The sequence below is a fragment of the Poecile atricapillus genome, chromosome 2 (assembly GCF_030490865.1).
Source record: "Poecile atricapillus isolate bPoeAtr1 chromosome 2, bPoeAtr1.hap1, whole genome shotgun sequence".
NCBI classification, from domain to species: Eukaryota; Metazoa; Chordata; class Aves; order Passeriformes; family Paridae; genus Poecile; species Poecile atricapillus.
Window position 1 is genome coordinate 117,177,506 of NC_081250.1, and position 24,601 is coordinate 117,202,106.

Sequence of the window (24,601 nt, forward strand, 5' to 3'; positions counted from 1 at the left end):
ACAGTCTCTTGTGTCAGAAATGTGTGTGTTTAGAGGATGTTTTGGAGATCTCATCTTATTCAATGGAAGATTCAAAAAGATCAAGAAGCAGCACCAGTAATCTTCCATTTCTTTAGGGAGAAATAGGTAGAAACTGGTTTTGCTTCTCTCTCTAGGAAGGAATACAAACAGACTGTACTGGAGTGACATAAATGCTAAACTGAAATTCCCTTGCTAGTCAGGATGTAAAGGAGTACTGTGTGAATCAAGGACTGGGAATGCATGAACTTCACTGTGCTAGAACACAGTTTAATGCAGCTACTACTGTTGTTCTTTAATTGCACTGCTGCGGAAGTAAAATCTAGCCAGCAACTAAAGATGACTATTCAAGTTTCAGAGTAGTGCCTCTTGCGTGTGTTTGTGCATATATATATATATCTTTTAAAAATACAAAAAATGTTGATTTATACAGCAGTCAACAATTTTGCCTGCTTAATGCTGCATATACCGTATTTATTACAGATGATGTTGTCCCTGATGAAATGTATGAACCAGAAAATGCTGCTCTATTTAAAATTTTCCTAAAGTTCATTAGTAAAAACAAACCGTTAATGTTGTGACATAAACCGAATTCTAAATGTGTGCCTGGTGCACTGTCCTTAGTTTGTCCTATGGCTGGGTTAAGGAGTAATTCAACAAAGTATTACATGCCATATGTTATGCAATACTTTGGCACCAGGGATGAGTTAAGGGTAGCTCAACCCTTAGCACTGAATGCCCTTGGTTTTGCTGGTTTATGTCACAACTTTAACCTTGCTTTAAATGTAGTTTTTGGGTGTTAATTTAATTTGGCTGCTCTGTATGTGAGACATCTTGCCTGAGTGAATTTAATTGCACCATTGAGTAAAACTAAAGCCATGAACACTGATGCACTACAATTCTAGCAGAGGTATAAGGTTTAGTTTTATATGGCTTCTTGTTTGGAGTTATTAACTATATGGAGGAATAAACCCCCTTTAAAACTCTTTTTTAAAACATTACAAAACCCACAATGTAAAGTTGCCATGAGCCAGCCAAAAATAATACATATGGCATTCAGGAGTGCAGTTGCTAATTGGCTGCTGCCTGAGAAAATGGTACACTTGGCTTCTACTTAACACTGTGGGTTTGGCAGAAAGCCAGATTTGGGGTGAGGTTGTGAATGAAGCTGCATGTGGTTAGGGAGGAGTTCAAATGATTCATGTCTTGGAAGTTGTAGTAAGCAGTGCAGTATGTACTTGGGTAAGCAGCTGGAGGAAACTCCTCACCCATGTCCTCCCCCACAAACCTTTTCCTACACCTCCACTTTTGCCTCTGTGTGGGGACTGTAGTCCATGTCACAGATAGGTTCTAAATTGTTTACTAAATTGGGCTGTTTAGAGATTTAATTAGTGTTTCAACATTTCTTTTCTTTTAGATGGAGAACGGAGAGGAAGTCGAAGTAGAGGAATTCTATGTAAAGTACAAAAACTTGTAAGTAAAGTTACAGGTTTGATTTCTATCCTTAAGTTCACATAACTTCCAAATAGCTTTCAGAACAGGTTTTGTAATTGATACAAATGATCAAACTTTAAACATATCTAATGAAAAAACAGTGACAAATAAACATGGAAATACCTTGCATTAATGGTACAGTGTTTGACAATGTTGTCTTAATTTGTGTTCTCTCCAAAATTAAATTGATAGGTAAAATTGCTCTGCTGTTAAATACTTTAAGGCTCATTATGCATGCAGGCTCATGAGCATATACCTGTGCTGTCTAGGTCTAACTGTAGAGTAAGTGTGTGCAAACTACTCAAAAATAACCCTTCATGTTGTTACAAAAACAAGATTTATGTTGAACAAAATGTCTAAGATAACAAACAAATGAGATAGCTTTCAATGTTCCAGAAGATCGTTACCCCTCCATGAGAGGAATGTAATGAGCAGCATGTTGTTTCACTTCTGGACTCTGAAACTGCAATGCAATCAGTATTTAAAATAAAACACTTCATAGCTAGATAAGCTAACTTTTACCAAGTTTTCTGCCTGTTATGGCAGGTAACTACATGTAGTTGAGTTCACTTTAAATATGCTCTAATCTTTGTATCCTTTGCACTATATTGTTTATTGTATAATGTTTAATTACTTAATTATGCTTTGTTTTTCTATTACGTAGACATAATTTTTGTGTTAACTCTTGTGTCTTAGCACTAGAACTTTTGACAAATTAAATTTATGGAGTGGGACAAGTCACTCTGGCAGAGATACTGTTCCTTCTTCTATGTTGTTACTGTGGAACTGCATTTACAAGCGAGTTTTCTTGTTTTCTTTTCTCTCTGCCACTCTTAAAAGACAAGCAATTTTGAGTTACAGTGCTGTTCTCCCAGAAAGAATTATACAGGATGGTAGTACTTAAAATATTTGCATCTTTTCATTAACTTATAAAAATCCTACTCTTTGCTGGAATATGATGCTAAATAGTGAGTTTATCATAAGTGTCTTGTATAGTAATTATGCTTTAAGTATGCCCAATAAAAATCATCCTACCTTTGTGCCAAACTAAGTATAGAGGGTATGTATTAAAATTTTGAGTGGGAGTTGTTTCTATTTCCTGACAAGTTTTTCTATTAGTAAGTATAATTACTTTGCTTAAAGATGGTTGGTTAATAACCTGTATGGTAAAGAAGATAGTGTCAAGTTTTCCAAGTCTAGCATTTCCCTGTGCTGGAAAGATCTAGTTATACTAGTGGAATACATAAGGAGTGCAATGGAAGCAACGTTCTGAGTAAGATTTTTTCTGTTTCATCTTCTAGTTCTTACCTTCACTGTCAGTGGGCATCTGTGGAAGAGCTGGACAAAGACAAGAGAATTCAGCAGAAGATTAAGCGGTTTAAGGCAAAACAGGGCCAGAATAAATTCCTTTCTGAAGTACGACCTTTTTTTTTTGTTTCTTTTGGGTGTTTAAGGAATATTCTTAGGAATTCTTGTTCTGTATAAAAGCAGAACATTTTGAATTACTGTGTGATATATCAGTAGCACTTATTTTGGTATGAAGCATAAAGCATTCTGGATGCAAGTCTTGCAAGTTTATGAAAGTCAAGTGATCTATCCTGACTATACTTTTTCCTGTAGTTTTGGTTGGTCTTTTTCCTTGAAGTGAGTAGCTAGTTATTAGCCTTATAAGCCTGACTGAATCAGTACCATGTCTTTTTTTCTCAGGAGCTGATTATGCTAGAAGAAATGCATGCCATTTTTCTATGTTACGGACTGCTGCTCACTAGGGATTCTAAGCTTTTTATCATCAATTTAATTTCACTTAGAGCCATAAGCAGTAATGTGGCAATCCTGTCAATAAAAGACCAGATCTGGTGATTTGTCTCTGAAAGATTACCTTTTAGAAAAATGCTGTCTTTTTTTTAAAAAATAATGGTGTCATGAGCTACTGTATTTATTTGTCTATATTTATTTTTACTATATCATTCAAGCTGAAATAAAAACCTGTTGCAGTTTGAAAACTTCCATCTGTTCTGAGTGAAGATACCTGGAATTGTTTCCATTTTCTTTTTTTATCTGTTTCCAAGTGGATCATAAGTTATTGTAAATACTTGGCATTTGTCATTGTTGTAGAAAAAGCTTTCAAAATACAGTCTTTAGTCCTTTTGGCTGTCCCTTCTGTTGAAGAGGATCTTAAAACTATAAAATGAAATGCAATTCTTTAGTATGGAAGAGAATCCTGTAAGTTGTTTAAGGCATAAGAACAAACCAGACAAATTGTGATTTTTGGAGAAACTGTGTATGCATGCATTGTGTTTTCTGTACTTTTGAAATAATAATCTTTAAATCTTGCTTGTAAAGTGGTTAGACAATTCCTGTAGTTAAAATAATCCAAAGGCACTTAGTGTACAAGGCTCTAATTTCTTTATTGCAAGCTGTAGTTTTCAAGAATGCTAAATGCATTGCATGCCATAAGCCTTTTCGATTGCTCATTAGTGAATTGTAATTTCACACTTCATTTAAAATATTCTTAAACATTCTCTCACAGTAAAAGGTTTCACACAGTAATTAAGAGGCCCAGTTAACAAAGTCTGAGAAGTCTGATTCCCTCACGGGGAATGATCTTGCTGAATTGTAGCATTTCAATTAACATGTTGAAGTTTGCCAAATATAAATTCTGTGTCACCGTGACCCAAAATATTATTGCCTGGTGAAATATATAATCATTTTTCCTCTCAGGAAGGGCTAATAGAGATATCTTTTATATTTTTGCTTCTCTCCTTGAACAGATTGATGATGAGCTTTTTAATCCAGATTATGTGGAAGTTGATCGAATCATGGATTTTTCACGTAGCACAGATGATAATGGAGAGGTAAACAAAACTTTTACTGCATCTCTAGTCATATAGAAATTGTGTTTAGAATTTATTGTTTAGAAATATATTAATTGGACTATATTAAACACTTACAGAAACTACCACAGTGTATGTATGTAGAAAATAGGAACATGTTTGAGTAAACATTGGCTAATGTAGCTGTTTCCCTTAAATTCAGGGGATTAATTCCAAACTTCTTATAACTTACCTATATTTTAAAAAATACACAAAATGACCAACCAAAAAGCAACAACAATGAAGAAGTGATATTTAGTACTGTGGAAATATGATGTCCATGCATATAAAGCAGAATTTAAATGAAAATTGCAAGAAAGAGTCTTAGCTAAATGTCATAATGGTTTAGACATTGTTTAGACTACCTGTTACGGAAGAAGTCCCGAACTTGCTGATTCTTAATTTTTAATGACTTGTTCTGCAAAAGAGATGATTTTGTCTTCCAGGAGATTCCTTTCTGGTCCTGGAAGAATAGAAAGTTTCATTGGCAGTGTTGCTCTGTCAGTGAATGGTGGTGGTTGATTTGTCTGTTATGAAGTTTCTGATGACGCTGATGAAAGAAAACAGTCAATTTTTAAATATGTAGAAAAGCATAGAATTGTAAGGGTTGAAATATGAATATTGTTTTGCTTCTGAATTTTAGTCTAACCTTAGTGATTTCAAACGTGTTATGCTCATTTTGCTGGTAAGCCTGCATTCTCCCGGTTCTCATCTTACTTGGTTAGGTCATCAAGGTGTCAGTGTGATGTTTGCTTATCCTTCTGGCTGACTCAGATATTCAGGTCTGGTCAAGCTTTTTGAATTTCAGCTAGCCTGCAGATCTCACTTTTATTCTTTCTGTATTATGATATACTGTAATTTTTGTCTTAACAAAGCCTGTAATGCATTATCTGGTGAAGTGGTGTTCGCTTCCTTACGAAGACAGCACTTGGGAGCTCAAGCAAGACATCGACCAAGCCAAGATCGAAGAATTTGAGAAACTGATGTCTAGGGAGCCAGAAATGGAGCGTGTGGTAAGAATTGGCTCTATATAGAGGATTTTATTTGAAAATATTAAAGTAATGTGGTCTTGTAGAAACCACTAATGGGATTTGCTGTATTTGAAACAGGAGAGGCCTCCTGCCGATGACTGGAAGAAATCGGAGAGTTCCAGGGAGTATAAAAACAATAACAAACTCAGGGAATACCAGTTGGAGGGAGTAAACTGGCTTCTTTTCAATTGGTACAACACGTACGTAAAATGTTGCTTACTGCTGAACCCTGCTTTGGAAAAGCTTTTATAGCTTATTTGAAATAGCAGCCTTTTAAAGTAATGCGCTAAAGTGAGATTCTAGAATCATTTACATGGCTCATTTTTTGCTGCAGGAGTCATATACAAACTAATTTGGGGTGGAACATGAATATTTCATGTGTGTTCTGGTGGCAGGTGCTTTGGGTTCCTGCATGCCCCTGCTACCCCTTCCTCCCCCTTGTGAACTTGAGAGGGGATATATCCATGCTGACTGCATCACAAATCATAACATTTATTTAAAATGAAAGATGTTATGATGCCTTTTCATTCTAGAAGTATCTGGTTTATTCAGGTGATCACCTTACTGATTTTCTATGTTTTAAGTTGGGAATAAATCATTCAGCCTGTTTTTATTCTTGTTTTCAGACGAAACTGCATTTTAGCAGATGAAATGGGGTTGGGAAAGACTATCCAGTCCATTACGTTTCTCTATGAGATATATTTGAAAGGAATCCATGGTCCTTTCTTGGTTATTGCACCATTGTCCACAATTCCCAACTGGGAAAGGGAGTTCCGCACCTGGACAGAGTTGAATGTGGTTGTGTATCATGGGAGTCAAGCGAGTCGGCGGACCATTCAGTTGTATGAAATGTATTTCAAAGATCCACAGGTAAAAGCTCTTCATGACTTTTCTTTTTCTCTTTTTTTTTTTTTGTTTGTTTGTTTGGTTTTTTTTTTGTATATGCTTTATGGTTGTTTATTGATTTAAGCATCAATTAGTTTTTCAGTAGTGGTATGTTAGGTTTCAGTTAGAAATACAGATATGTGTATTAAGAATGCTTTTGAGTAGTGGACAGTATCTCTATATAATTGCACCAAGAGATGGTGCAATTTTTGTTTAGAGTTTCATTCTTTCATGCAAGGTTTTGTTATTTTGCATTCCTGAGGGGAGCTGGCAGAAGAGATTCTTAATGGAGAAACTCCTTTAAGTGGAGCTAAGCTTAAAAATCAATCTTTGCCTACCATTCCAGGAAAGACCTGCTTGCAGAAATTAAACTTGTCAATGCTTCTTTATCAAATTTTGTAAGTCAGATATATTTTGAATCTGTGTTACTGCGCTTAAGTTGAATAGTTGTGAGTGAAGGAAAGCAGAAAAAACTAGTGGAATGAACAGAAATTTATATGGAAAACAGAAGCTAAGAAGAGCTGCAGATCCCCACTCCTAAGTGCATAGCTTTTCCCAAAGTAAACAGAATTGGGGGAAAATAAGATGTGCATACATTGAATGTTACTGCAGAACAATAACATCTTCCTCACAAGAGAGAAAGAGTAGAAGTTCAAGCTGTGGGCGTACTATTTTCAACGGATCTTTAAAAAGCGATAGTGGTGAATTCATACATTTAGATTTTCTTTAAAGCTTTTAATTTTACACCACTGGACATTTTGATTAATAAACTAGAAGCATATAAAATCAATATGGCACACATTAAGTGGATTTAAAACTGGCTAGCTGATATTTCTTGATGTAATTGTTAATGAGAAATTATTTGCATTTCCAGCATAGTTCTTCAGGGATTGGTTCAGGTCCATGAGCTATATAACTTAGCAATGATCTGAAAGAAAACATAAAATCATTGCTGAGGAAGTTGTCAAATGACACAAAGATGTGGAGAGTGGTAAATGATTAAGACAGTTCATGGATACAGAGTAAACTGTATTACTTAATAAATTGGATCCAATCTAGCCATACTCAGAACAGCTAAATACAGGGGCTGTCTGTGGACAAGGAATGAAGATGATTCTTACCACAGGGAGATCTCAGCTCTGGGAAGGCTGTAAGACAAAAACAGATCCTTTTTTCTGTCATGGTACATAACCAGTTAAACATGAGTTCTTACTGTGACACAGTGGTTAAAAGGACTAGTGCAGTGCAAATGTGTGGGAGGAAACAAATCTTTAATATAAAGATCAAAAAAGTTACAGCATTCTCCTCTTTGTCAGTGATATAATGAGTGGTCCAGTTCTGCTTCCAGTTCTCACTTCATGTTCTCAAAGTGTGTTGAAAAACCAGAGTCTTAGAGCAAAGCTGTGAGAGAGATTGCAAGGTAGAAAATATGCTTTTACAGGTAAAATACTGATTAAGAACTGTTTTGAAGGTGATGACTGTGGCACATCTTGACATGCCATTAGGGCAAACAGAAATAGAATTACATACTTAAATATAGTAGAGAAGAACATTTATATTCGTTAGAAGTTACATCTGTGTGGTCTAGAAATAACTGTTTTCTCAGTGATTTATCAAAGAAACTTTCAAATTAAAATCGTATCTGTGTTTGTTGAAGATTTGAGTAGCAGTTGCTTCATTGAGGTCTACTGACCCAGAGAAGTTGTGTTTGTCCCAGTCCACAGCAGGAGTGCTGGATCTAGATGATCTTTAAGGTCCCAATCCAGGCCATTCTATTATTCTTTAATATTCTTTATGATAATTCTCACATTTCACTTCTTACCTGGATGTATAATACACAAATGAAGTGGGGTTGAAGTAAGTTTTTCTGATTTTAAAACAATTTTTTAGCAAAGATTGATATTTTATCCAATTTAAAAATTTGGGTTTTTACAAACCCCAAAAAAATACTGTCTCTGCTGAATTGTTTCCTGTGTTAAAAATCATATTTGTTTGCTATTTGAGTGGTGCTTGTTCTCAGTATGTTTTTCCCCTTAGCTGTTACTTAGCATGAAACCTGAAGGAATGTCATCTGAAAAATCACACTTACTGTGCAGATTCTTAGTTATTTTGGCAATGCTGTTTCAGTGATCTAAAGGTAACTAAAAGGATCTACAGTGAGATGCAGCAGAAAATTTTGTTCCTCCATTGCCATATTCTTAACTCAGTTCTTGCCATGAGTGTGGCAGTCATTTGACCGCATAGCAGGTAATGACAAAGCACTCATGGCACGGAAAAATGAATAATTTTCTGCTGGCTTTGCTCCCTGAACTGTCTTAAGAGGACAGTGAGACAATTACTACATTTAGGAATAAAGGAGAAATGGAGAGAGCTCGCCCTTTTGGTGGCAGCTAGCTTAGATGTGTCACAAAATTACCTTCTGTGTTCCATTCTTTGTAAGAATGTCATCTGTGAAACACATGGTAGGAACTGAATTACAGGGAAAAAATCTCTTCATGTTCTGAAGAGTCCGCATGTAGTGCTCACTCTGACATTCTCCAAAGCACCATCACTGGGCATATGATGGGAGACAAAAAGGGAGACATGATTTAGCAGTGTCATTTCTAATTCCCTTGCCAGACCCATCAACCCAGACATCAGGCATCTTTGGCTTTTTAGGTCCTAATATGAAAACAGGCCTCTCAACCTGAGCTGTTTCTCAAAAAGACAATTGAACGTTGAGAAAGTGTGAGTTTTGAAGGGCGATAACAGTTGAGAACATGCATAAGAAGCACCTACCCCATCTGCAGTAGTGTGATTTTTTCAGAGTCAGGCCCAGTTACCAGAGTTAAATTGTTGTAAAATGCTAGAGAGTAGTCAATAACAAAATAAGTTCCTGCAGTGGTATGACTTCAATAGTAAGTAATGGTGTTATTAGAGACATTCTACTGTGAGGTTCACATAGAGAAGCCTGTTCTGTTGTTCTTGAGCAATATAACTGAAAGGTCTTCCTAGGGCCCCTTCCCTGGTTGGAATATCAAATAAACCATGTGCTTTTCTGTATTGTCCCACTTCTGAGAAGGAGTTCTGCCTTAAGATTGCAAAAACTATATATGCCAAATACAGCTAATGACAGAGCCTTGGAAAATAGCTGACTTGGTTTGCGATGGAAATTTACTTGGCTCGTGAAAAGGTTACAGCATTTCAGTTTGCTGGCTTTCAAAGCTGCCCACTTAGTATATCTTCATCTGCATTTTGTTAAGTAGCAGCTTTTTTTACCCCTAACAAGATAAATATTTCTGGACTATGCCACGAGAAAGCATTGTTGAGCAGGTCATTACTCTCTCTGAAATGTTCTTGATTTGAGTAGGCAGATTTAATGCTGAGTTCAGGATATCAGGTTTTCAATCATTTCATTGAGTCAGTAGCCAGTTCTGATCCCCACAGTTTGGAGAGGATTACATGCAGGTCACTTATAAAAGGATTCAGTCTTACACAGGTCTAAAGGAAGAAATGGTCACCTTACTGTAAAATATGTGTTTCTTTTGAAATGTATTCAATATACAACCCATGACAGCGTCCTTTGAAAATGTGGAATGGCTTTGAACTTGTGTAATGCTTAGCCTTACAGAGACAGTTTTTCTGCACAGACCCAGTGACACTGGAGGTAACAAATTACATTTTTCTTTGAACAGCATTGGGAAGAAGCATAGCACAATGTCAGAAAGATGCTAATTTCATGGTCCTGAATAAAGTTTATTCTGGGTTGTTTTTTAAACAGTCTATATCAGTGCTGAAAATAAGAACAAACTAATGAACCAGTGAATGTGGTGTCAGACATCAAGTTAATTGTCCTGTTGAACCTTGCTTAACACAGACTTACAAAAATATTATGAAATTGTATGGAGAGATACACATTTGCCATTTAAAAGTTCAGATATTTGCTTCTGTCAAAGCTGTTCACTAGAGTTGTTGTAGAATCCCCATCCCTGGAAGTGTTCAAGGCGAGATGGAGCAGAGCTCTGAGCAACCTGGTCTTAGTGGAAGGTGTCCCTGCTCATGACAGGGGTGTTGGCTTTCAAGGTCCTTTCCAACCCAACCTATTCTATGGATTGTAGGTGCTTTGAATCCTGAGTGTCTACTGGGAAAAAAACAACCAATAACAGTCAACACGATATTCAGATAGTCATAAAAAGGAAACCTTAATACACTTTTGCTGTATTTGGATTGTTCAGGAGAACCTTCATGTACCTTCAATTCAGAATTAAAAAGAGAATTCTCTTGATGAAGTCTGAAAACCTTATTTTAATATTGCCGTAATACATTAATGCCTCAAGGCATTAGTATAATCCATATGAATTACAACTGAAATACTTGTATAACTTCTTGGTAATCAATGGGCAGTGATTCTGTGGACCTATTTACAGGATTAAAAACAGCTATCATGAAGCCAGTAGCAAATTTTCTGAATTGTATTTCCCCATTTAGTCAGCAATAATGACTTAATTTGAAATTTAACTTGAAATTAATTAATTAAATGAAATAATTGAAAATTAACTTGAAATATCTTGTCTATGTTACTGTTTTGTATTTTTAAAAAATAAAATTTGAAGGTGAAACAAATTGATTCTTTTCTTTGCCAGGGAATTTACTTGAACATATGCTGTTCTTTTTAGGGTCGTGTGATAAAGGGGTCCTACAAGTTCCATGCCATTATCACAACATTTGAAATGATCTTGACTGACTGCCCAGAGCTGCGTAACATTCCATGGCGTTGCGTTGTCATTGATGAGGCCCACAGGCTGAAAAACAGGAACTGTAAGCTTTTGGAAGGACTCAAGATGATGGACCTGGTCAGTGTGAACATCTTTTATCTTTGAGTCTTCTGTATTTTTATTACTTCTGATTTATGGTTTAATCAAAAAGTAAAACAAAAGGAGTTTTTCCCAAGTAAATCATCAAGTGTTAAGAAGAATAAGAGAATGCAGATGTGAAAGTACAACATACCTGGAAGCATATGCATACCTTCAGTTTTGGAGTGCTGATATTTAATAAGCTTTTTTCATTGATTTAGGCGTAGAATTATGTGGATTCTCCTAAGACAAAGTAAATTTATTCTTTCCTTGCTCTCCCTTCATGTGACTTAATCCATAGTCACTTCTTCACTTAGACATTTATTTAAAGGTATAATGTGGTCAGGTGGCCAGATTTGGCCATGAGAATTAAACTGCCTTAACTGCATTAATATCAGCTTTAATGTTAATTTGTTGAGTGGCCATAAGGATGTTCTTTCATATTGACTAAGAAAGAGCAAGTGAGTTGATTTCTGATGCTTACATAAATATGTATTATGTTATGTGTACAAAATAGGTATATTAAACTCATAGAGAGAAAATAAGATAATATGAAGATATTTACCATTTAAAAGACACAATAATTACTTGGTTTTGGGCAGAGTATTCTTTTAAAATGAGAGAATAATGCAGTTATGCTAAGCTAATACTTATAATTCAGTTTGTATAAATCCTGTGTACCTTTTCTTTTTCTTATTATGGTTGCTGTTAGAGGAAAGTAGAGCTTATAGTCCTACAGACTACAGATAGAGATATAGGACTTTTCACATTAGTTCTTGTTACACTGCTAAATTTATGTTTGGCTCTGGGCTGGTTGCTGAACCTGTCTGGGCTCCTCTAATGCAAAATGCTACTTTTGTCTCTTCTGCTCTCATGCTTTTTAGCATGTAGTAGGAAGGTAGAACTCTGCTTCAGGTTTCCTGTTATATCCTGTGTTGATCTCCTGGCCTGAGGAGATCAGTGCACTGAGGTCATTTGGAGGTGTGGTAAATCAATGAATTTTTACTGGAAATGATGGAATAGATTCAACTGTTACTTTGCCATTTAAAGTACATTGTACCTGTGAAAGGGTTGGGACATTGTGGACCCGCAAAATCTGTTCTTGTATCTTGGAGGACTTTTGAAGCTGCTTAAGTAGTGAAGCATTTTTCTGGGCTATCACTGAAGGAACACTAGAGTACCAGTTAGAAATGTCTTGAGAAGGGTTTTATGTAAGTAGCTGGAGGAGGGGAGAGGAAGCGAAGGTGAGATAGACATACAGTGAAAAGGGGGAAGAATTTTGTGTATTTTTCCATTGGAAATTATAGTGGTGGATTCCTAGGCAACTGTTTCTTAACCTTTCAGGAGCATAAAGTGCTGCTTACTGGAACCCCTTTGCAGAATACAGTAGAAGAGCTATTTAGCTTGCTTCACTTCTTGGAACCAGGTCGCTTTCCATCAGAAACCACATTCATGCAAGAATTTGGGGATCTTAAAACCGAAGAGCAGGTAAACTTATCTTGCACACTTACTTTTCTATTTAGATATTGTGAATCTATCCATTTTATTGTATCTGAACTTCATTACTTGTTTTTTCAAGTATATATTTTTCAAGTATATATTTTCAAGTATATATTTCAAATACCTATTTGCTTCCTGGAATACCATGGGGAGTTTATCTTTTTTTTTTTTTTCTTTATTTGTTTTCATTTATTTGAGGGTTTTTTGCTTTTGGCCAAAAGTAATTCTGCCTTATCACTGTTCTGGGGTTTTTTTTTATTTGTTTGTTTGGTTTTTTTTAGTCCTTTGCCCATTGGTCTTGCAGAAACAGGGAAAAATTCCCTTTATTAAAATATGGTGTTTAAAAATAGAGGTGGGGTGTCTTGTAATGGTCGCTGGATGAAAATACTTCTACAAGAATTAACTTGTCAGTTGACATTCTTCCTTAAGCATCAGAGTGAAGGGACTGTCCCTGCAACTTCTGTGGAGTTAACATCTGAGCGTTTTCTCAGTGACTTAAGTGCAAACAGGAGCATACTTGAAACCCAGTTTAGCAAGAGGTAACCAAATGGAGGGAGGTGCTTTTTTTTTTACTCAGAGATTTTTTGAGCTGTCCAAGAGAAGAAATGCATAAATCAATACAAGATGAAAGACCCTAGATGCAGCATGTTTTATATCTGAAATGTAAAATGTTTTTTTGTATGTATCAAAATGTTTTAAGAGGCCAAACCGCCTTAATATTAGGAGTTAACTGAACCATGGTGCCTTAATTTGGCCCTTTGCTTCCTGTGATAACAACCGGATGCATTTTTGTACGTACCTTTGTTTGCTTTGTCTGAAAATTCAATCTTTGGTATCTCTTAAGTTTTGACTGCTTGAATTTGTTGCCTTTCTTTGAGAACAGCTCTTTCACACATCATAGTCTAAATTACAAAATACCTCTTCCTCTAGCCCCTGGCCTCCTGGCAAAATAGGATATGTTTCCATAGGTTGTGCATGCTATTACATATCAGTCAGAATGGACACTGACCTGACTGAAAGTGAGCCAGCTCTGATGCAGAAGCCATGTAGTCCTGCTAATGAAGTGTTTGAACTGGAGTTAATATATCTGAACTCTCTACGTAGCTTTTGTATGGCCTGCTCAAAATAACTGGAAGCTTTTGAAGCCGTTCATGGAATTATTATGAAAATAATGCCATTGGCTATGATCAGAATTAGAGCCTGGATTGCTTGGTTCAACAAGTTCAGGAGAACTTCCTTATCTGTTGACACTAGGGTGTTTTGGAATTTGGTTTATCTTTCAAGTGGTGGGACAGGTTATGTGTTAATGACTTGGGGTTTTCTCTCCATTCCTTGCAGTAATAGTCCATATGTTTTCTCAATTGTTCATCCCTCTGTGCTAATCACCTTTTTTATTCTGAAGTTGCTTTATTAGTAAGGGAATTATGTAAATTCAGGAGAAAATGTCTTTTGTTCATATTTCTGCTGTGCAGCTCTGCATCAGGGATGATGACCAGTTTCAGGGTGAATTATTAGCTCTTCAGTACTGAGATGGTTTGTACTTTGAGACACGGCCTAAAACAACCTAAATGCCAGGTGTTTTGGGGTTTTTTTAATATGGAATACATTTGAGCTTTTTGTGTAAGAGACTTTACAAAAACTTAGCGTTTTTTTAAAGAAAACTGACATTTTCTTCTTTGCCCTTCCCACCCTTTAGGATGTATCTTAAAGAATATGTCACAAAACCTGGGGACACTAAAAACTATCAATGCCATAAAAATTAACAGAAATACAATGTTTTCAGTTTTAGACCAGTCCTAAATAGTTTTCTATTTCAGTGGATGTCAAAACTAGGGAAATAAGAAAATAATTAGAAGCAGATACTGAAAGTGCGAAAATAGCATTAAATACTGATTATTAATTAGATATGAACTGCAGAAGTTATCTTACAAGTGTCAGATCTGCTTATTTAACCAAGGGTTAGCTCTGCATGATTTATGTGAAGTGCTGTCCTTGTCCAGAATGATAATTCTAAGTGAGGTCTATTTAATAACAGACATCTCTAAACAGAAGGGCTACACACCAAAAATAGACTTCAGAAACATTTAGAAATGTGTATGTCACTGAGTTATCAAGGAGAACTTGCTGCTGAGTCACTGAGGAAAGGTTTTTTTACAATGCACTCTACTTGGTGTTTGAGGTAGAGAACAAGGTTTTTAGAATTAAGGAAATTGAAAAATGAATATTTGATTTCTAGCAGTTTTAATTCAGTTATTTTATTAAACATCTGTTTTCCAGGTGCAAAAACTGCAAGCTATTTTGAAGCCGATGATGCTCAGACGTCTCAAGGAGGATGTGGAAAAGAACCTGGCCCCCAAAGAGGAAACCATCATTGAAGTTGAGCTGACAAATATTCAGAAGAAATATTATCGTGCTATTCTTGAAAAGAATTTCACATTTCTTTCCAAGGGTGGAGGTCAGGCAAATGTACCTAATCTTTTAAACACTATGATGGAACTAAGAAAATGCTGCAATCATCCATACCTTATTAATGGTAGGCTGCCTACTTTTCTGCTCATTTGAAAAATAGTTGTAAAAATATTCACTAGGTATAAATTCTATTTTAATGTGTCTTTATTTATTCATTTATTTTAAGTAGAAAAGTGAGATAACCTTTTAGATTTTAATAGGTATGGATGTCTGCTAGCCAGGATAGTGTTGCTGTTGCAGCTGCTTTTTTTCTGTGTTGCTTCTTTCCAAAGCTTCCTGACAGACTCAGCCCTGACAGAGTTAATGTTGGTATTATAAAGTTTTCCTTTCTGTTATTTGTGAAAAACAAGACTTCAGCTATCAATGCAGGTTATTGGATGCTGACATGAATATGGTAATTTTTTCTTCACTTGTAGTTAACAGCTACTTATTTTCTTGCTGTTGAACATCATAAGGTAGTAACTTATTTATGAATAAAAGTTGCAGAGTAAGAAATCGTGATCAAGTCTGCTTTCACGGCCACATGTTGTCAGTCAGTTTTCTTAATTTGACTAGTAAGAGAAAGGTTAGAGTGAATGTCATATTTGACTTCAGTGACCTTTTCTGTGTGATGGTATTGGTTTTAGGTCAGGATTATCTTTGGCAAGTAGTATGGAATCATAAAGTATCTTAAATTGAAAGGAAGACATAGGGATTATTGAGTCCAACTCTCTGCTTCCTCACAGAACTACCTAAAACTAAATCATATGACTTAAGGACCAGATGGTCCTTGAACTCTGACTTCGTGGTACCATGACCACTTCCCTGGAGAGGCTGTTCCAGTGACCAGCCCTGTGATGAGCCAACCAGCTCTAACTGTCTGAAGTATGCTAAACTTGTATGTGCTGGTCAGGTCTTCCCTTTGAGGATGTAACACAAGCCTCCATACAGTGTTGCATTCTACTAGTTTCTTGTTTCCCAACTCCTGTTTCATACTAGATATGATTTATGGTTGGTTAATGCTGGTTATAGGCTTCATGATGAAAGACTGTTTTGTTCCAGAGCCATATGTGATTTAAGGTTTTTTATTGTATGACTTCCATATTGCAGTACTTAAGTTCTTTTCCTTGACACTTTTTGTTTAAAAGGGGGAAATGCTTAAACTGATTCATGAAATTACATCTAATTATATTTCATGCACAAGTAGTTATTCCAAAGGCATGATATAGGCTTACTGCAAAGTACTTCGATTCGCCCATGCTGGTGGCTGTTCAGTTTCTAAACTCATATGACATACAGTGAAGTAGCTTTGTGGTTCTGGTGCAGGGTTTGTTGGGGCTTTTACTTGATCTTTTGGCTTAAGTTAATCCATTGTATAAATGAGTTTATCAGAATAGTTTAGGCTGTTCAGGGTATCTGAACAGGGTGTCTGAATTGATGCTTCTTGGCCTTCAGCTAGTTTTTAACTTTGCTATTATTTTTCCTTATTTCATATTTGTTGAAAGAAAAAAAACCTGAATATTTTGCTGCTACTTTGTTTTGTCAAATAGAGTTTGTGAGCAGTGTTGCCTACAGCAGTGATTTTTTTTTTTTTTTTTTCAGAAGTCTTGTACCATGTAATATAATTTAGAGACTAATAAAGTTCAGGTGTTAATTTAGAAAACCTCAAATATTTTTTGATGACTGTATCTTAGTCTTAATAAAGGGAGGTGTATTTGTCTCTTAAATGCATTTATCTTTATAACATTTTTATGATATTTTGAACCTTTGGATTTGCTTGGTATCATTCAGCAACATGACAGATGGGTTGAACCTTCAGATTTGAGGGGAAAAAGAAATCCTGATGTGTTAGTGTGGAGATGGAACTAAACAAATACATTCTTTGTAGTTCTAGGACAGAAAATGCTCCTATATCCTGTAGTCCTCTGAGCCCAAGATTTTATTTTGTTGATTGATATTTAACAACTTTGTTGTTAGTGTAATGGCACAAGTTTATTTTATTTCTGCTAAGAGTTTTTGCAGTGCGAATACTTATGGTTGCATAGTATTCTCCTGATGAATGATTTCTTGCAGTAGCAAGTTCTGTTTTCCACTAAAACTAAACTGCTTTTATAAAAGTGTCCCTGAATCCTCATTTTCTTCTTAGTTTGTGGGGTTTGTGAGCAAGCAGTAGTGTAAATGTATTTGAACATTTAAACATGTTTTGTTTTGTGTAAGAGTTGCAGGCAAGTCTTCCATATAACCTTCAGTTAAGGCTATATGATGGAAGTAGTAGGGTAGGAGTTGAATGTAAAGTGAGGTTTTCGTTTCTTGACTGATAGATGTGTTCTGTGATCTGCTGAGACTGGGAGTAGACTTCTAGAGGTAGTTGTTGCATGTTGGGTGTTCTCCAGCCAACTTGGGTAAAGCATTGTCTGTCATTTTTCTTAGGGCTGGACTCATTGTTTTCTCCATAGCAACCATTCTCAAGTACTTATGTCATTCCTCTCTCTATCTCCAAGAACCAGCAGTGGGGAATGCCTCTATACTTACACATCTTAGTGCTGAACACCAGAAAGACTCCTTATTCTGTTTGTTCTGCCCTCTTGAGCCCTGGAAACCTCTCCTAATGAACAGTAGAAGTGGATGTTTCCCTGACTGACCAACCACACATTCAAATACCTTCCTTTAATCCCCTGCTAAATATCAGCTAGAATAGGAAGCAATTTTACAGACCTGCAAGTACTGCATCAAGTAACTTTTGGGTAACAGGCTGCTCAGTGGACATGACATAATTGCAATTGACATAGGAATTAAATAAAAGAGTTGGTCCTCTACAGGAAGTTATTGAAAGAGCAGACTTTCGGAGTTATCTGTAGTGGATTTGGGTCTTGCTGAGACCAAGCTCTGATACTGTAAATTCACCATTCATTAGACAAGATTGTGGGTTTGTTGTGGTGTGATTTGCTTTTGCAGATGCTGTTCTTGCATATTGGGTTGCTTCACAGTAGTGAAACTTAAGTCTGGATATCGCAGTTGAGTCAGAAATAATTGCTGTAACCTGGAAAGACAACTGAAATTACTGTATATGAACTGCTTGACAGCCTGCTGTATCCTGGAATTTCCGAAGTTCATACAGAATCAGGGATTTACTGCCCAAGATTCTACCTGTTTTACAAAGATGGGCAGTGATATGATTGAAGAACTTTGAGTGTCTGCTTACACCCATTTCATATGGGCTTACTTTTCTTATATGCAAACCATTTGGAAGAGTAGTGCTGGGAGCAGGGAAGCCAGATCAGGAAAATCCAAGGACTATCTTGCAATGCGGTCACATCTTGAGTCCATCACGTTCTGTAAAAGTGAGTAGTGTGAGTGCACGGAGCTGTCAGGCAGCCTGCCCTGGGTGGAATCTGGTTCAGGCACCGCATTACGGCAGGCACTGAACCAGGGATCGCACAGGGAGGGTGTGTTTCCATGTTTGTTTACAGGCATCTACTTAGAGCTGGGGTTTGAGAGAGAGATGCTCAGCAGAAGCCTGGCAGTAAGCTGTTCTTCCCCCTCCCCCAACTCTTCCATCTTTTCTTGTGCTATTCAAAAGCACAAGGTTGAAAATCAGTGTTGAAGCTGAATATTAGACAAACTAGAAATACTTTATAAACTTAATCTCATTGAAAAAAAGATGGCTCAAAAAAAGGGCTTATTTGGAGGTGAAATAAGCTTAGAACAAAGATTCTTATCCATTTACATGCCAAGAACGGCAATCTGGTAGTTTTTGGAATGGCCCACTTTGTAGAAGTGACATAAAAATGGCATAAAAGCACAGGAGAGGTTGAAGAGAAAGCTTGAACTTGGTCTGTAGTCTTCCAGTAGTGAGCAGAACAAGGAAATAGTTGCTGCTGTGCATATCATTCATAGGCAAAGTGAGTGGCAAGAGAGAACTTCTGACTAATGCTGGAAAGAATTAATGCATTGGATAGCTTCATCAGACTGAACAAAAAAAAAAATACATTCAGTGAGAAAAAACTAAATAAAAGGTAAAAAAATAATTTCATAGCTGCTTCTCCCCCAGTTGTTTTTTTGTTTGGATTTTGATTTTATGATTAGTAATGAAAAGAGCAGGTTCAGGTCATGTGGATGTTTAAGGCTGATTTTAGACGCACAAACATTAAATGAGATTTGTGTCCCTTGTATTATTCTGTAGAAACAAGACATTGTTTTATTTCATGTTATATTTTTAAAAGGAAAAAAAATTCATTTTATCAGTTGAAATATGTTTAATTTTTTTCCATCTTTTTTTCATATTGAATTGTGTGTGTCAATAGTTCTATGAATTTATTTATGAAAAAATTTAGAATTGTTCAAAAGAGGAAAAAAATAATGAATTCTCAGTTTTTTTTTATTTATGCTGTGGTTGTGTATATGTTTGCTTCAAATTTAAGCTTAATATTTTTTATAAATGTTTATTTTTTTATAAATGTTTATTCACACAGTGCTTAAAACATTCCTGCAGTTTCTATAGGGTATTGAAGACCAGCTCATTGTTTATTAATAAAACCCTTTGCAGTGTTCATGTATTGCTGTCCAATCTTTGCAGGTGCTGAAGAGAAAATTTTGGAAGAGTTTAAAGAAACACACAATGCCGACTCTCCAGATTTTCAGCTCCAGGCAATGATCCAGGCTGCTGGCAAGCTCGTACTGATTGACAAGCTGCTGCCAAAACTGAAGGCTGGTGGCCACAGGGTGCTTATCTTTTCCCAGATGGTGCGCTGCTTGGACATACTGGAAGACTACCTCATTCAAAGACGGTGAGAGCAACAATATAATACAATTATAAATAAACTGTGCCTTCCTCAGTGACCACTGCATTTAATCTGTGAATAATCCATATCGAAAGGGAAGAAATTAAAACAGTATTTTCTATAGTGATCTGACTATGGGAAAGAGCAAACCTGGAGGTTGCAAGCATTGAGGCTTTTCTTTTGAGTGAATACAAAATGACCTCATATGGAGAGCTTTAAACCTCTCAGTTTATCTCTCAGTTAAATGATTTGGTGGCTCTAGAGTTTTTTATTTTAGGCCTAAATTTTTATTAAATTCATTGGAGTGAAAGTCTGTTCTTTACCAAAAAAGAGACAAAGTGGTATGTCTTGACTGATGAAGATAGTCTCTTAGTTCATTGTAGTTCTTCTAGCCCCATAGTAGCATATTTGTCTTTTGTGTTTTAAACTGCATATTCTTCTAAAGAAGCAATGCCACTGCACTAAAGCAATCCTTGTAATACATCTATTTTTCAGGTACCCATATGAACGAATTGATGGTCGAGTGAGAGGCAACTTGCGTCAGGCAGCTATTGACAGGTTTTCAAGACCTGATTCTGATAGGTTTGTTTTCCTGCTGTGTACAAGGGCAGGAGGTTTGGGCATTAATCTTACTGCTGCTGATACCTGCATCATTTTTGATTCAGACTGGAACCCCCAGAATGACCTCCAGGTAATATTACAAGAGATGATTTCATTGAAAATTATTCTTTGCCTTTTTACTGTGAAATTTTCTTCACCTACAAGAGAAATTATCTGTTGTTGCTGTCTAGAAAGCATAGAAAATATTATTTATATTGAAAAATAAACCCAAAACTTTTAAAGTAGGTTCTCTGTATTGATTATTTCAATTCTCTTATCTTCCATTTGTACCTGGTAACTGAATGTCTGTCTTTGTTTCTTCAGGCTCAAGCACGATGTCACAGAATAGGGCAGAGCAAATCAGTGAAAATTTACAGGTTGATAACAAGGAATTCTTACGAAAGGGAAATGTTTGACAAAGCTAGCTTGAAGCTGGGCCTTGATAAGGCTGTGCTACAATCTATGAGTGGAAGAGAAAATGCCACAAATGGGGTAAGGATTAGTTTTTTAAGATGCATTATCAAAAAATGCTATGAACACGTTACACTTTGCTTGCCTGTTTGCATTTTAGCTGGAGAACAGTGCTTTTCAGATGGAGTGTGGCTGATAGTCTGAAGTCGGGTTAAATAAGGGCATTGGCTACATAAACTGGCTCAGCCTATCAATGGCTCGCTTATTGCCAAAAGGGGGCAGGTGGAGTCATGTTCCCTCAATCCTGATCCATTCTCATCATTCCACCCTTTACATTATGTTGATCGTGGCACTTTATGGAGCTCTTCTAGTTAGTTTTTGCTGGTGTAGCCTTTTTTTTCAGGACTTTTTTTTTTGCTTTAACTTTAATGTCAGGTTAGTAAGTTAAATCTGCTCCCAGGAGCAGTTTAGCAGTCATCAAAGCTAAAGGGATTCAGTGACAATGAATTATTAAGTTGTTTAAACCACTCACATAACTTCACCCTGAGAATTTTGTTGTTTGTATTCTTCTTTAAAAGGTGATTTCAGCATGAATGTTTAATTTACTACCACCACATTATCATAGAGTTTCAGTTCATAAAATGCCAAAGAAGAGGACAATCCATGAGATTGTGCTGTCAGATGAACACATTGGCTGTCAAAAAAACCCAAACCTGTAAGCCCTCTTATGTGTTACAGGTGCAACAGCTGTCTAAAAAAGAAATAGAAGATCTTCTTCGAAAGGGGGCATATGGTGCTCTGATGGATGAGGAAGATGAAGGGTCTAAGTTTTGTGAAGAGGATATCGATCAGATTCTCTTAAGGCGAACGCACACAATTACTATTGAATCTGAAGGAAAAGGTTCAACATTTGCAAAGGTATGCAATGACATTCAGAGGAAAATGAATAAAATGTGATCAGAATAGATGGAAGTATATTAAATTGCCTTCTGTGTAAATTTATTTTTTCAGTGTACCTGTCTTTTTACTTTTACTCTTTACTTTTTACTCTTCCAAAGTATTGTATTTGCTAGTGAAAAACAAGTATTCTTCATAGCATTCAGTTAAGAAATCAATCCATGTGTTTTTACTTTTACTAGGCTAGTTTTGTTGCATCTGGGAACAGGACAGACATTTCTTTGGATGACCCTAATTTCTGGCAGAAGTGGGCAAAGAAAGCTGAGCTGGATATTGATGCTCTAAATGGAAGGGTAAGAGCTTTATAGCTCTTTCTAGCTTTCTAGTTGAAAGAGTTTTTTTGAAGGAAATTGAAGATTTCCCCTCACCCCCTTCCTAAATTTATACATTTTACCGTTCATTTTAGAACAACCTAGTTATTGATACACCAAGGGTAAGGAAGCAAACCAGACTCTACAGTGCAGTCAAAGAGGATGAACTGATGGAGTTTTCAGACCTGGAAAGTGATTCTGAAGAAAAGCCTAGCACAAAGCCCCGTAGGCCTCAGGACAAATCGCAAGGTTATGCAAGAAGTGAATGTTTCAGGGTGGAGAAGAACTTGTTGGTTTATGGGTAAGATATGCAAATAAAATATACTAATTGTGACTAAAGAACTGAAAAGAAATTATATATAGTAAAAAACTCATCCTTCTCTTGGACACACATACTATCGTACTGTATAATGCTTATACATGCCAGTCAGATTATTTTTTGGTTGATATATGTGTAAATTGTGCTTATATGTGTTACTTTAAGTATCTGACTGTCTCACAGATGGGTATGAGCTCACTGGTAAAATAAGTGGTTTTGTGATGACAGAATATTTGTTTCTGGTTTCTCAGAGTAAAGAATTCTTGAGTTAATGAGTTTTAATCTCTATTTTCTAAGTGTTGAAGACAGTAATAGTGTATTTGTAAAGAACAAAATGTTTTTGAAATCAACAGTCCATCTAGACTTTGTCACCACTTAAATTGAGATATTTGATACTTGATATTTTTCCCTTTGAGTGTGCTAATTTGAATTTCATCTCTTTGCAAGCAGGTAGCTATATTTGACTTCTGACATGGTGGCCTTCAGAATGACTGTCTTTATTTTAGAAATTAGTGTGTACAACAGTTGCTAGTAATAGGTTTCTGGATCAAAGTAGGAGTGGTTCCTCAAATCCCATGATTGTGGGGATTGGTTGAGTTTCCTATTTGTAGCTTACTGGGACCTTTAGAGTTAAACATATGTACTTTATTAATTAGAGTATAGTTCAATTGCAGCTTTACGAGCAGTGAACTTATTGCCGGTTCTGTAAAATAAACATTCTTAACTCTTTGGTGCTGGAGGTTGGATTCCCTGACATAACCTGCAAATGCAAAATGCATTATTGGTCCCAAATTGCTTCATAGGAGGAGTTGAATTGAAAGTCACAAATTAAAATACCAGTACCCTGGCTGTTGTATTGAACATATTTTTCTTATAGCTGGGGTCGCTGGACTGACATCCTCTCACATGGGCGCTATAAACGTCAGCTAACAGAGCAAGATGTGGAAACCATCTGCCGGACTATCCTGGTGTATTGTCTTAATCATTACAAAGGGGATGAAAATATCAAAAGTTTCATCTGGGATCTGATCACTCCAACTGCAGATGGGCAAACTCGTGCTTTGGTTAATCATTCCGGTATGTCTACCACAATCAAATAATGATGCTAGTAAATAGGAAAGAATTGCTTCAGTTGTGCTATGTATTTGGTTTAAACTATAGCCATTCTGACATGTCGTAGGATCTTGTCAGATTTTATGAGTAAGGTGGGCTTTGACTTGGCCTGTACTTAAAGGGGAAGTCTCCCTCAGATACTTTGTAGAATGCAGTGCACTTTCCTTTAAATCAGTTTTAAACAAATACTCTGACATAATTTTTTGCTGGCACCTACTGCTGGATTTAATCTCTTTTAAATTGCCATAAATCAGAAAGCTTGTTTCCTTACGGCCATTTAGATTCATGAGAGTTTTTACAAGAAATATTTATATAACACCATTTTCTGGCTAGCACTCTGAATTTTTGAAATCTTCACACCTAAATTTGCATGAAAGTTTTGGTTGATTTTGTTACTTGCAATTTTCTCTACTGAGTTATGTTGCTGTTCAGTTTTTGGTGGTTGTGTTGCCCTCAAAGTAATGAATACTTAGCTTTAAGCGTATGTTTGTAATGTTGTTTAGGGTGAGAGCTTTTCTATTCAGATTGTGTAAGAAATATTGGGGGGTTTTCTAGGTCTGTCTGCACCAGTGCCCAGAGGGAGGAAAGGGAAGAAAGTAAAAGCCCAGAGTTCACAGCCAGTGCTGCAAGATGCTGATTGGCTCACAAGCTGTAATCCAGATGTATTATTTCAAGAAGACAGCTATAGGAAACATCTCAAACATCACTGTAACAAGTAAGTACTAATAAATGTATCATTTAGAGGTTTGGGATTTTTTTTTTAACTACATGCTTTTGAAAAATCCACAACTTCATTTAGATATATTTAATAGAACACAGGGCCATTTAATAGGATGTAAAGGCCATTATTACTTTTTAATTTGGGGATAATCATCTTAGCAGGTATCTGGATACTTCTGTAAGCTCTTTATGACAGATCAGCACAGTTCTGAAGAAAATTATTCTCTACTTATTAAATAAGAATGGAATCAGATAAGGTTATTTTTTTTTAAACATAGAAAGTAAAGACTATATTCCTACACTAAGTC

General features: G+C 36.2%; 1 protein-coding gene across 10 annotated transcripts in view; it reads left to right on the forward strand.

Annotated features, from left to right (window-relative positions):
* CHD7 (chromodomain helicase DNA binding protein 7) overlaps positions 1-24,601 on the forward strand; it is a 133,804-nt gene that overhangs the window by 91,594 nt on the left and 17,609 nt on the right. For all 10 annotated transcript variants that reach the window (XM_058830303.1, XM_058830307.1, XM_058830302.1 and 7 more), the window contains 17 exons: positions 1,436-1,491; positions 2,814-2,928; positions 4,284-4,367; positions 5,261-5,398; positions 5,495-5,616; positions 6,043-6,286; positions 10,957-11,133; positions 12,478-12,621; positions 14,911-15,166; positions 19,658-19,868; positions 20,358-20,553; positions 20,787-20,954; positions 21,612-21,791; positions 22,013-22,123; positions 22,237-22,442; positions 23,338-23,537; positions 24,129-24,288. In XM_058830303.1, coding sequence (XP_058686286.1) covers positions 1,436-1,491; positions 2,814-2,928; positions 4,284-4,367; positions 5,261-5,398; positions 5,495-5,616; positions 6,043-6,286; positions 10,957-11,133; positions 12,478-12,621; positions 14,911-15,166; positions 19,658-19,868; positions 20,358-20,553; positions 20,787-20,954; positions 21,612-21,791; positions 22,013-22,123; positions 22,237-22,442; positions 23,338-23,537; positions 24,129-24,288 — 2,768 coding nt within the window. The remainder of the gene's footprint in view (positions 1-1,435; positions 1,492-2,813; positions 2,929-4,283; positions 4,368-5,260; positions 5,399-5,494; positions 5,617-6,042; positions 6,287-10,956; positions 11,134-12,477; positions 12,622-14,910; positions 15,167-19,657; positions 19,869-20,357; positions 20,554-20,786; positions 20,955-21,611; positions 21,792-22,012; positions 22,124-22,236; positions 22,443-23,337; positions 23,538-24,128; positions 24,289-24,601) is intronic.